Source organism: Uranotaenia lowii, chromosome 2 (assembly GCF_029784155.1).
Source record: "Uranotaenia lowii strain MFRU-FL chromosome 2, ASM2978415v1, whole genome shotgun sequence".
In the NCBI taxonomy this organism is placed as follows: Eukaryota; Metazoa; Arthropoda; class Insecta; order Diptera; family Culicidae; genus Uranotaenia; species Uranotaenia lowii.
In genome coordinates this window covers 138,047,909-138,061,718 of record NC_073692.1, presented here as the reverse complement: position 1 = coordinate 138,061,718, position 13,810 = coordinate 138,047,909, and the positions used below count along the sequence as shown (strand labels likewise).

Genomic DNA, 13,810 nt, shown 5'->3' with positions numbered 1-13,810 from the left:
TTTAAAAAGTAATTTAAAAATTGACGATCAAAAACTCGAGCATATTAAATTTTTCATCCAAACTCATTTTTTTCAGATTTTAAATAGTATTTAAAGCTTCCTAAACATCTTTCATGATTATTTTTGTAAGACTTATCCAAAAATGTTCTATTTGGAGGCGAAAATAAGAAAAATACAGAATAATTTGTTTTTTTTTTTGTTGGATTTCCCAAATGAAGTGAATAAATCCGGAAAAAATCCGAACATTTCTCGAGGAAATCCCGGCAACCAGGCCGGACCGGACTGTTTTTAAATTTTGGATGAAATATCCGTGCAAACCCGGATACAACCGGGCAACTTAGCAACCTTTTGGTACCCACATCCGGACATTTTGGCCCAGCGAATAATGCTAATTGGCATTGTTTTTGACGATTTTTCATTAATAATGTTTCTGAAATGAATGAAAAGAAATAACTTAGTTACCAACATGTTTCCTCTTACCAGAAAAAAACGTGCAAATTGTATATGCTAAATGTGTTGAATCTTCCTCACGATTAACTCAAGTTTAAAAAACTATCTCAAATTTGAATGATGACCCCTTTTTTACAGGAGGGGCTCGAAACTGCATAGAAAGCAAACCGGCTCAAAAAACTTCCTTACGCCAATTTTTACTACTATATTTTCCAGTAATTTTTAAGTCTATGCGTTACATACAGATAGAATAGATCTTTTTTGTATTGAAAGTTAACACAAGAGACGAAATTCACATTTTTCCGAAGTGCCGAGTATTTAAGAGAATAATTTTGGGGCGCTGATTTCTGAGCTGAATATGATTTTTTTTTTCTTCAGTTTAAGTTTTTGTGATAACTAATGAAAGTAGGTGAAATCCATTTAAAAAATTTCCGTATTTTTTGGAAAAACTAAAAATTATTACGAAAATTTTGAAATTAAAGGATTCAACACAATGATAAACTTTCCCACAGATCGCTCGAAATTTAGAATTCTTATAAAAAAGTACCTATTAATGGTTTTCTTTGATTGATTTTTTTCGGTGATTTATGTAAGACAATATTAAAACTGCTGTTTTAAACGTTTTGGCCTACTGAACTTAAGCAATCTTCAGAAAAAGACTTGTTTTGCTGTGTGTTAGTATTAATAGCCGGCCGTTAGGGAAACACGTGGCAAAACAAGTTTTTTCTGAAGATGGCTGAAGTTCAGTAGGTCGAAACGAAAACAACAGCAGTTAAAATTCCGTCTTGGATAAAACACCGAAAAAGAATCAATCAAAGAAAACCATAGAGAAGTGCAGTGATCCAAACCGTACAAAAAATGTATTTGTAAATTTTAGTAAACATCCTATGAAGACAGAAACACAAAAGAAGGGCAATAATCATTCTAAAATTTAAAAACAATGAACTTTAAAAGAAATGAACATGAAATTTCACAAAACAAACGCATAAAATGTTGTGATGTGATGTTGTTACTCTTAAATTGACTTTCTGTCCGTTGAGCTTGCTGTTCAAAATGAAAACAAATCAATCAATTAACATATAATTTCATACCTGAAAAGACATTCCAAAATCTTTTGCATTAAGACCGGAACAAATTTCAAATTCTTCTTTTGTCACTCGGAGTTGGAACATCGCGAGGGAGGGGGACAATAAAAGATAATGTGAAAAACAAATAAATTGGAATAAATTTCAAAAAAGCTTGTATGCAACAAAGTTGCATACAATATCGTTTTACGAAACCTAAAAAACAAGTAATTTTTTATCGAAAAATTCAATAAAATCAAGAATACAAAGCAGAAATAACTTCTATCTTCCAAAATTTGTTTTTTTTTTGTCTTGTAATCTTTTGGATTGTGGGTTTTTTTTTGAAATTTACATTAAATACTTCAAACTTTATTTATTTCCCCCTTCAGGGTTATTGGAATTTTCGAAGGAGGGGTGACAAAAGAAGAAATTTATATTTGTTCTAGCCTAATTAAGTTTATTATTTCACTGAAATTTCATATGGAATTAATTGTTATTTCAATTCATCTTAGTTGAAAAATCAGTTGGTTGTTTTCGGGACTTAGCTTATCTACAAAGCATCATTTCTTCAATATAATTAAATCAACGAGTTTTTCTTAAAGATTCTCTAAATTGATGAAAAAGTTGAAAATAAATGAATTTAAAAATAACTAAATGGTGTTATATTACGTTTCATGCATGGAATAAAACTAGCTTCAGCTAATCAAAGTCCTCATAACATTGGTTAAATTTTCTAATCTTGTTCTCAAACTCAAAATAGCCAATAATATAAACAAGTAATTTGTTCACTGACCAACTTTTCCGAAATGTTCCGAGCATCATGAAATGCTTTAAATACATTCGATAAGATTTCGGTCAAAATAAGTTGAAAAATGTCTTGTACCCGTAAGACCTAAAACATTATTTTAAGAGGTAAGGCTGTTAAGCTTGAGAAATATACTCAGTTTCAAACAAAATTTTAACACAATTAAAGAAACTCCTGAAAATTTCTTCAAATTTCAGATGAGTCGGAAAAAATAAGTCAATATTTGGGACAAATAATGCTTTTTAGTAAGGTTAGGATTGCCAAAAATTTTTCAGCACGTATCTCGACAAATCCGAGCTATTTTATCTTAAAACCTGGCAAAATCCAGGCATTTAATTTAAAAATTGTCGACCAACATTCTGGTAATATCCGGGCAAATTTGGTCAAAACCTATGAAATAATCATCGAAAAATAACAAAAAAAAACTTGATAAAACAATTTTTCATCAAAATTTATCACCAGATTTTAAATAGTTTTTTCTGGTTTTCAAAAAACCTTTCATGATTATTTGTGTGAAATTTTTTGAAAAAATCTCGTTTTAATTGCATAGTAAAAAAAAACTTGAGAATTAGAATGACAATAAATCCGAGCGAAATCCGTGCTTTTCCAATAAAATCTGGGCAACTGGGCCGGATCAGACTTTTTCCGAATTTTAGATAAAATATCCGGTCAAACCCGAATATATTTTGAAAAAATTATTCTTCAGTCTCGGCATGTATTAGGTTTAACGGAGTTTAAACATGATGGTTATCTGTAAACTTAACCATTAAAAAAATTGGTGCGCCATGAAACCTTTTATTTCTTTTTTTTTATATGTTTAAGGATTCTTCTTATTGATTTTGATAAACATCTTCCAGATTGCCATGATATATTTTATCTTTTATAATTTTAATAATTTTAATATCTTATGATTTAAAACAAGCACTTTAAAGAAATTTTGTGTTAAATTACAAAAACAGTACAGGAGAAAAATATGAATAAATTTCATTGGTTAAATAAAAAGTTTGAGTTATCGAAATAAAATTATTTCGATTTTATATAGTCCAACAAAACAAATGCAACTAACATTTATAATTATTTTCTGAATAAATTCAATTGTTTAAAGAAATTCCCAACATAACCATGTTTCATTTTTCAAATGTCAAGATAAATTAAGTATGTTATTATTTATTGAAAAAAAACTCACTCAGCTGAAACTCTGTAGACTAGAAACACTCTCGTTCCTGAAAAACACTATTTGAATATTTATGTATTCGAAAAAACGAGAGTAATAAAACGTTTGGTACATGAAGGTATTACCTAGATATAAAAAAACTGATGTCAACAAATGCTTTTTTCACTTTAAAGGGAAAAGTAATTTATTCCAAAGCCACGGTAAAAACACTTCTATCCGAAGCAAAACTTTTGTGAGATTCCATGCTCTCACAGGAAAACAAACTTTTCAAAATTTTCAAATAATTAAATTTCTCAAATCAACAGCATCCCGTTGCTAACACCCAGTAACAAAAGCCAGCAAAATGCATCGTAAAATATGGACCAAGTTCAAACCTGGGTAGCAGAAGGACTTACAGTGAAAACAAAAGTGTAACAAAAGTGAAGTGATAATTTCAGCCGAAAAGTATTCCTCTGTTAGATAAACTAAAGTGGATGGATGGTGAATTATACCAAAGTTCAACTGATTAATTTTTTGTTTTCATTTCGGAACCGAAAAAAAGCTCAACCGGAACGCATCATCCCGCAAAGCAAGATGTCGAATCGACCGACCCGACAGATAAAGAAAGATAAAACGAAGAAAGTTTGAATGGTCGCTGCCCGTTTTTTTTCGGCCGTTGTTGTTGTTGTTGATGTTTGGTTTCGTTCCAAAGTTTGGTTATTATGAGACAAGGTCTTCCGCACCGGAGCTAGAGCTAGCTAGTGAAAGTGAAATTTTTTGATAACCAATACGCGCGGTGCCGTGAAGCTTTGGTTGAGAAAAAAAATCCGAGGAAAAAATAATTACAGACGCGAGACGCGCTTCCGCGTCCGAAAAATGTGAGACGGAGAAGACGATTACTAAAAAGTGAAAGAGGAGAAAAAACAAATTTGAGTTTGACCGGTTTCGGAAGTGATGTTTGATAGTTTTTCGATGCTGCGTCGTCGTGTCGGGTTTGTGAAGTTGTAGCTCGGCAATTTGAGTAAGCAAACCACCAGCTAATTGTGTTCCCCCCACCCTCCATTTTTCGGCTTTTACACTACGATACGATTACTTGAAAATAAAAAATACTGGTACACGATTTCCCGCAGTTATCGTCATCAACGCCAAGTTTGATACCCCAGAAAGTTTGAACCAGAAGTTCGGACGCACGTGTTCATTATCTTGCGCCAAAGGCTGGGATCTGTTTTATGTTTTCTCTCTTTGAACCGTTTTCGTGATGTTTTCGGGTTGAGAGTGTATTGGTGCACGTGCCAGCCTCCCCTAGCGCAGCAGGAAATTAAACATCAATTTCCATTTTCCGCGGAAGAAGTGAATCACTCTCGCAGATGCCAATCACCAAAAAGTACCGAAATCATAAATCAATTACAGCCAACCCGAATCGGTAATTGGGCTTTTAGCTTTTAGTGTGTACCGTGCACGATCTTTATCGATCATCGACGAGCACACGAAGAAAGGCGCGAAGCAGAATCGGAAACTATCGGCTAACGATTGTTGCTGCACTACTCGTGGTGTTTTCAGCCAGCCGCTTACGCAATCGATAAAGCAGTTGAGCGGGCCACAGATTCCGAACGGTCCCGCTAATGAAGTGAATTCGGAAAAAGGCTCCGAGCAAAAAACACCAACAAAATCAAATTCGTGAAAGCGCCAGCGGTTTTTTTTTTTCGTATCATCAACCCATGTGTATGTCCGTGCCTGTTTCACATGCGACTGAAATCGAAACACACATAAAAACCGATGCCTCAGGCAGATACAAATCTGTCTTTATATAATCAAAATTAAATTATACATTTTTATGATCATGTTTATTCATTAAATGACAATTTAAAGAAGAAAAAAAAAGCTTCCAAGGAAAGGGAAATCTTAAAGTTTAACTAGTTCAAAACAGCGTCAACACAAAAAAAAATTAAGAAACAAATAGGCGGGAGTGGAACCAAACAAGCGTCAAACAATTGTAAACACCGAAGAAATTTTTGAATTAAGACAAAGTCAAGCCAACTGGAAACCGAGGGAGCTATCAGTTGATCAGCAGCAAAGAAAACGCCCCAAAGGGAAACCATTAACTTAAATTATCACATACCCGGAGGGAAGGCCAAAACAGACCTTTGGGCACCACCATTGAGAAGTCAAAACAAAAACAAAAAAACTTTGACGGATGAAGAATTCGAAAGTGAATCGTGTCTGTGCTGCTGCGGCTTGGTAAAAATGTTCCGGCTACCACTACTCAGATGTACCAAATTTCACTACCAGTGCTATATACTGTGATCCAAATTTTTTAGGTGGTGTTTCAAACCCAAATTTGAAACAGTGTGCTTAGTGGATAATAAGTTAAACCCTGTAGCAAATTTTGTTGATTTTTATCGTTGACCGGATCCCGTTTGCAAATCGGATCGGGAAAAACACCGCGCGAAACAGTTTGTTATTTAGTTTCTAAAAAAAATCGTGCAATTTGTTAAATTACGACCTGTCATCATGTTTACGCCCCGGATGTTTGAGATGTGGACGAATGTCACCTCGAAGTTGGAGGCGGCCCACCATGCGATGCCGATGCAGACCAACGTGCAGCAGACATCGGTGCAGAACTCGTCCAGTGGATCGATTAAAGGTAGGAATTGAGTAGAAGCAAGTGTATCAAAATATGTAAAAAATTTCAATGGCGCATCACGAATTCAAATGATTAGTTTTCAGCATCTTACTTTTCATCAGAAAAAATCACATACCTTTGGCTAAGCTGATGGTCAATTAATTTTGAAATTCGTTGGCCACAAGACCGCTGCAAAAATGACATCCCAAGCAACCAAAAGTCCCTTAAAACAGGTACAAAAAAGCTTACTCAGCCCATCATTGATATGAAGTACGTTCTATGCAGCTCAAAATTTAAGTTCTTATTGATACTTTCAAGTTCTAAAACAAGTCTTAATGAACTTCTGTTCAGCTTCCAGCTTCCTTTTAATTAAACTTCCAAAAAATCGAAAAATCAGAAAATAATTCACTTTTTATCTCAATTGCACCCTTGACATCGATTCATATCACCTTCTCTTGATCATTTATTATGTTCAGAACATGGTGCCGCCATGATGCCACGCGGATGGATTCCAAACTCAACAAATTGCTTCTTTCTTACATTTCCTACATACATATGGGGATATTTTTTTATTATCTGACGGGTTTGCGCCGGGGGTCTTCAGATTTTCCCCAAAATTGAAAATTTGGTTCATTTTTGCAACTTAAAAACACATGTATTTTTTCAGATTTCTAACATTTTTATTTTTTGAGTTAGCTTCGGTTAGATTTTTTTGTAAATAAAAATAACCATTTTTCAAAGCTACATATTTCTGTTGTTTCTCAACGGAATTTATAAAATAGCACATCAAAATGCATTGAAATTTTATCAGCTTTCCAAATAGAATAGTTGAAAAAAATTAAATAATGACCTTCAACATGAAAAGTTGTAAATAAAATTTAAATGGCGTCTAAAAGTACCGTCTGCACCACCGAATATTTTGCAAAAAAAACACCATTGTATAGCTCGATTCATGATGCAACTTTCATCTGAAGACACGAAAGTGGGCCATTAACACCTTGAAGAGTTATGAAAGAAATAATGACAATAAATCTCTTTTTTGCATCGAAAACAAACAATGGTCGAACAACTGCATTCACATATGGAGATAGCAAGCACTTCTAACAACATGGACACGAAAGAACTTATCAAAGCTGGTAAAAAACACTATTTTTTCGTCCTTTTTAGACTGCCCTTACTCGCATAACAGTCCCATATAAATTTTCGTCATTTTAGGTCAACACAAGGCTTCAACATAAAAGACTAAAAAAAGAGGTTTTGTTCTAGAAATTTCGAAAAAAATATCAATTCGTGGCTGTCCTATATGAAATATACCTGAATTACAGTCCCATATGTGAAATACCACGGATTTGGTTACTTTTCAATGTTTCTTTCGGTGAAATAGTCTTTGGTTTATTGCTTTGAATCATTTAAACATTTTTTTTAACTCACTTGATGCACGAATGATGCACACTAGTTTTCGAAGGCAGGTCTGACTTTCTTAGGAATGACTTCCTGAGCGAAAAACTATCGGATGCAATCAAAAATCGTAAAAAGATTCAACTTACAATGTGGAATTCATGATATTTTTTTTGCAAAAGTATGTTTCTTTTTCTGACAATTGCATTTAGAAGTTCAAAAATGATCAAATTTAAGTCTTGGAAGTAGCTTGGTGAGAAAAATATATTTTGTATGGGACTGTTATGCTTGTAGATTCGAAAAAGGTTTCAAATATGGTCGATTAACAGTCTCATAATGAATAAAAATGGTGCTCTCGACCTTACCAATAACCCAATTTCTAAAATTTCAGGCCTAATGATTTATTATGACAACCTAGAAACGATTTTCGTTTGTGCTGAAAGTGGTGGCCACAATTTAAAAATATATTCCAAAACAGAAAAAGCTGATGGTCTCGCTTGCTTATTTTTGTATATGGGACTGTTATGAAAGAAGGGGCGGTAGATTTTTATAAGATTATGCGCTAAGTTTTGCATCCATAATTCCCCAGATTTGATTTAAAATAAACGGTGGAACACTGAAGATTCGTGTGTGAGCGATCGAGGTAGCAAAACACTGACGACGAATTATGTTCGTTCTAGTATGGTAAACCTCAAAACTGGGCGAATGTACAAAACGAATACGGTACTAATATCATATTTTCATCATTTTACAGCCTGGGCTGGCCAAACTGAGCTCTTTGATTATTTCTACAACATTTGTGCCACTTTCTCATACTTTTTTGATCAATGGGAAAGGATTTTGGTGTCCAGTGCTTAGCTCCAGATATAAAAACTATGTAAAGCACGTCTATATTTCATTTTTTTTAATCACATTTTTGTGATCCCAAACACAGGGACTGAACCTTCTACTATTGGCATTGATTATGCTTCACAATGATCTTTGATCGAAAAATTAATAAGTTATATAGTATATGACCAGGTTGTAAATGCAACATTCCCATTATAAGTTATATCACTTAAACAATCCGATACTCAGAATTTTGGTTAAAATTTAAAGTCAGTTTTGCTGCAAACACTCTATAAAGCACGAAAAAGTAGTGTTTTTTACCAGCTTTGGTAAGTTCTTTCGTGTCCATGTTGTTAGAAGTGCTTGCTATCTCCATATGTGAGTGCAGTCGTTCGACCATTGTTTGTTTTCGATGCAAAAAAAGATTTATTGTCATTATTTCTTTCATAACTCTTCAAGGTGTTAATGGCCCACTTTCGTGTCTTCAGATGAAAGTTGCATCATAAACCGAGCTATACAATGATATTTTTTGCAAAATATTCGGTGGTGCAGACGGTACTTTTAGACGCCATTTAAATTTTATTTACAACTTTTCATGTTGAAGGTCATTATTTAATTTTTTTCAACTATTCTATTTGGAAAGCTGATAAAATTTCAATGCATTTTGATGTGCTGTTTTATAAATTCCGTTGAGAAACAACAGAAATATGTAGCTTTGAAAAATGGTTATTTTTATTTACAAAAAAATCTAACCGAAGCTAACTCAAAAAATAAAAATGTTAGAAATCTGAAAAAATACATGTGTTTTTAAGTCGCAAAAATGAACCAAATTTTCAATTTTGGGGAAAATCTGAAGACTCCCGCGCAAATTGTCAGATAATAAAAAAAAATCCCCATATATCGCATCAGAATGGTCACTCAAGTACCAAATGCTTATTGAAAAAAAATTGCCCGGCTTGGGGATCGAACCCCGCCCTTCGTGGTGAGAATCGAACACGTTACCACAAGACAACGCCTGGATGGAGTTCTATCTGAATCTGAAACTTGAAGTGGTGATGTGATATTGAAAGCTAAGTTTTATGTAACTTAGTAAGTCCCGTTTTGAGGCCTTTTGTACCCTGTGCGTGGCTAAGTCCCTTATATATTGTGTTTTAACAAATTTTTATTTATGCCTCCAAAACGAAAGTATTTGAGCAGGTCTTACAAAAACAATCATGAAAGGTTTTTTGGAAGCCTTATATACGGTTTAAAATTTGTCTATGAATCATGATAAAAATGTTTTTTTCAATATTTATCTTGATTTTTGTAGAGTAATTTCAGGGTATTGACAAATTTGCGCAGATATCGCCCGGATTCGATTTTTCATGTTTTTATATAAAATAACTCGGTTTGTCCGGCCCAGATACGTGCTGAAAAAATTCTCGCAACCTTAACATAGTTCATGGAAATGGTCAAAAGAAATCACATTCAACGTACTTTCTAATCACTTTTGCAACTTCCAAGTTAATTAATGAGTACATAAAGTTCACTTAAGGGAATTGGGCAGTGGATTCTCTTCGTCAACCAAAATTTAACTTTCAAAGCCTTCATTCAAGTAAATATGAGACTTTTGGTTGCTAGGGTTTTTGCTCCCAAATGTTTTTCCGGTACCTTTTGGGTCTCCAAGCATCAGTGAAAATTTGGGATTATTTGGTAGATCCCTGGATTTGCGCAACGCGTTTCAATTTATATAAAAATGTATATAGAAGAAGAAATTTCTGCAAAATAAATTATCCAGGAAATTCAAATAAGCTGGAGAAAAAAAAAATCAACTTTATTAAATCTACCTCATAATACAGTCACAGCTCAGCTTATTTCAACCGATTAGTTAGCCTAGTGGTAAAAACACCGAAGGATATTCCAGAGGACTAGAGTTCAATTCTTGGTCGAAGTGATCCTAAAGGATTGTTTTGCTTGTTGCGTTATACGGAAAATCACATTATTTGCCCAACAAAGAACCACTAAAATTATTCAGTAAGCGAAATATGTGTTTTGCATGTAAAATAAGAATGATTGAGAATCAACAAAATTTTCTTCTACAGTTTGTTTTAAACTGTTCAAAAGATAATTCAAGCATAAGTTTACTTTTTTGGATGAAGCAATTGGCGTTTTGGACCAAAAATATGGAAAAAAAGGGTGCGAAATAAAAATAGTACCACTTATGTTTTTCTACGAAAATTATCTTAAATTTGTTTTTAAAAGTTAGGCATTTTCTTTAAGTAAATTTTAAGAAACAAGAAATGCTTCTACGAACTATTTAAATAGATAACTGTATTTTAAGGCTTTTCCTAGTATTTCAAAAGTTTTGAAAGTGGTTTTTAAGAAATTTTGCTCCAGCGCTAAGGAATTTGACATTTGAATTATAATACTTTATCATAATCTAAAACTTTATTTGAAAATGGTAAAAAAAGCCTGCCCGATTGCCAAACTTGCCGAACTTGCCCGGATATTCGATTAAAAATTTGAAAAAGATCCAGACTGGCCCGGTTGCCCTATTTTTTTTTAGAAAAACTGTCAGGAATTTGCCCGGATTTATTTATTTCATTTCCAAGGTCACTTCACTTCCTTTTGGTTTATAACCGAATTACTAACAATAAAAAATAAATTAGTAAACTTTTAAACTCCTGATTTACCAATATTGTTTAAAATTTGGCAGATAATATTGTAGTCGAGCCATCTTTCGACCTTTTATCTTTCATAAACAGAGCTCCTAACATCATATTCTTGCGACCTGCTACAGTTAATGAAGTTATTCAAACTATAGGATCTTTGAAAAACAAAAAACGCAGTCCTGATAGAATTCCCTAGAGCTAATTAAAATCTAACTGTTTAGAAATAATACGTATTTTAACTGCGTGACTCTATTTTGGTATCAGGGTTCTATCCTGAAAGTCTCAAAGTCGTTGGAGTGGTTTAAGGAATCGTCCAATTTCAACTCTTAGTGTTTTTAGCTAAATTTTTGAAAAACTTATCGTTAATCAACTCAATAATTTTATTGAAAAAATTAACATCTTTTAAGCCTACAATTCGGGGTTAAATCTTGTACGCTTATTGAAATGAGTTAGTTGATAGATTTGGTATTTGAAATTTAAAAAAAAATGTAGGAGGATTGTTTCTGGACTCAAAAAATGCTATTGACGCGCTTGTCAATGACGTCCTCCTTAGGAAACTGGATCGCTAGGGAATAAGAGGAGTTGCTAATAACATCATTTGTAGCTACCTTACAAGACGGAAACAGTATATTTCTATTGATAAAATAAAAACAACGTTGGAACAAATAGAAGTGGTTGTGCCACAAGGTGGTAATATTGGGCCACTACTTTTTCTACTATACATCAATAACTTAGGTTCCATTAAATGGTACCCCCAGATTCAGCAAGAAGGGAAACTTTTTGCAGCAGTGACCTTTCTTTTGACAATACTATAATCGAAAAAGTGGATAACTTTAAATATTTGGAGTTCACACTTGAGGAAACACTTTCGTGGAGTTTTCATGCGAACAGCCTTACGAAAAAAACATCGTCCTTCAGTGGAATTCTTTGGCTTTGCTACGTCGTGTTTACATTACATTTAAGTTTGCTATCATTCACTCTCAGTTGAACTACCTTATCGCGGTATGGAACAGAGCATCCCTGTCTATCCTCGGTCGACATTTAAAAATCGTTGAAAAAAAAACCATATTCAAACTTTCTTTGCTCTACTCTATCTCTTTAGTATACTGGAATACAACTCATAATATTTTACCTCTAACCCACCTGTATTGTTTTCAAACATTATTGTAAGGCTCCGACAATTTCCTTTGCTTTATCTCGAAAACGTATTGTCTTACAAATATCAAATTGTTCTTGAAAAATGTGCCAAATCGAACAAAACAACAATGCTGTTATCTCAACAAATTTAACACAAAATTTTTTTTCGAGATATTGAACTTTGTTTGAAATTTTTTAAAAAGTGTGATTTGAAGATCTTTTTTTTATCACTTTAAAATGTTTCCCAGATGAAAAAAATTACAATAAAAAAATTATTCCAATATGTCAATCTTCAGAGTATATTATGAATTTCATAATGCCATACTTTCAAAGCAATAGTAAATTTTCAATTTTTTTTTTTTGAATAGAGAGATTTTCAGAAAGTAGGTTATGGGTATAGCTGGTCCGTAGAATTCATAAAGATACGATTTTATTCTGAATGGATCGCAATCATTGGTTATCACGAAGTTACTAATATCTGTCTAATAACTAATGCTGATCCAGTAATTATCTGTTAAAAGAACAAGAAATAGTACATATATCTTAAAACAAGAAAACTGCCTTAAAGTTTGTTATGGTTTTAGGGTAGTAGACAAACTTTTTGAAGCCTCTTTTTTCTGATACTTACAAATTGGGAAATCTGAACTTATATGACCAAAAATATTCAACCGACCTTTTATTTTCGGATTTCACTTGACTTTTGCTTAGGGTTAGAGCACCCTGAATTAAGGATTAAGTATCCTTTAGTAAAGGATCAAGTCTCCTGTAACTAAATAAATGTCACAATTTTATTAGTCTCACGAAAATGTTTCTAGTTTATCTACGAATTCATGTATCGTTCTAATTTTTGGAGCATGTAGATTTGAAATTACACGCTGTCAGAAAACGAAAAAGATGGCGAGTTGCTAAATTTTTCCTAATAAATATGATCAAAACAAGAAAAGGGGATCAAGTTACCCCATTCTCCCCTTTAACTAAGGCACTTGTTCTCACCATAGTCGTCATTCACATCATTTGCTTCAAAGCCTTTGTATAACAGCTTTTGGTCGACACAAAATTTCTTACATTGAACCTGCTTCTTATAATTGTCTTCCAAAAGTTGTCAAAATAGCTTACAACAGGAACATTTTTAAATCGGAAGTGATACGTCACCTTAAGAAACTTCAGTCATAAACGTAATCATCATGGCAGTATTTCTGAATATTTATTTTTATTAGACATATACTTAAGCTTAAAAAGAAACTATCAAGTAATTTTAAAACTTTTTGAAACTATTTTTCGTAGTAAGTACATTAGCTTTATCATTTCATTTTCAATCTGTTTGTTTCGTGTTAATTATTTATGAAATATGGATCTTTTCAAAGGTTTACTCTTTTCACTGAGATTCATTTTTAGTTTAGTTTTGTTTACTTGTCCAATTTCACATCCTCGTATGAAGTAAAAATATTTTTGTTAAGGTTCTCAGCATGAATGAGTTTTGCTTGCTGTTTTTGTATGCTACCAGACATGCTGAGAACAGAATGCGTCCATTACCAGGGAGCTCATATGAGCTTCTTTGTGTGGGGGAATGTGGCGGACTGCTGTCTATGTGATGTATTAAAAAAGGTCAATTAAAATCTCAAATTAAGAATTTAATTTTTTTTAAAACTTTAAAATCAAATGTTCGGATTTTGTCAAGTTTTATAATAAAATGGCCCTCGA

General features: G+C 33.0%; 1 protein-coding gene across 4 annotated transcripts in view; it reads left to right on the top strand.

Annotated features, from left to right (window-relative positions):
- The window catches only part of LOC129749663 (probable nuclear hormone receptor HR3), a 554,515-nt gene that overhangs the window by 205,655 nt on the left and 335,050 nt on the right, over positions 1–13,810 (top strand). The window contains exon 2 of one of the 4 annotated variants that reach the window (XM_055744697.1): positions 3,799–6,116. The exons of the other annotated variants lie outside the window; for them this stretch is intronic. Coding sequence (XP_055600672.1) covers positions 5,984–6,116 — 133 coding nt within the window. The 5' untranslated portion in view covers positions 3,799–5,983. The remainder of the gene's footprint in view (positions 1–3,798; positions 6,117–13,810) is intronic. 4 annotated transcript variants of the gene reach the window in all.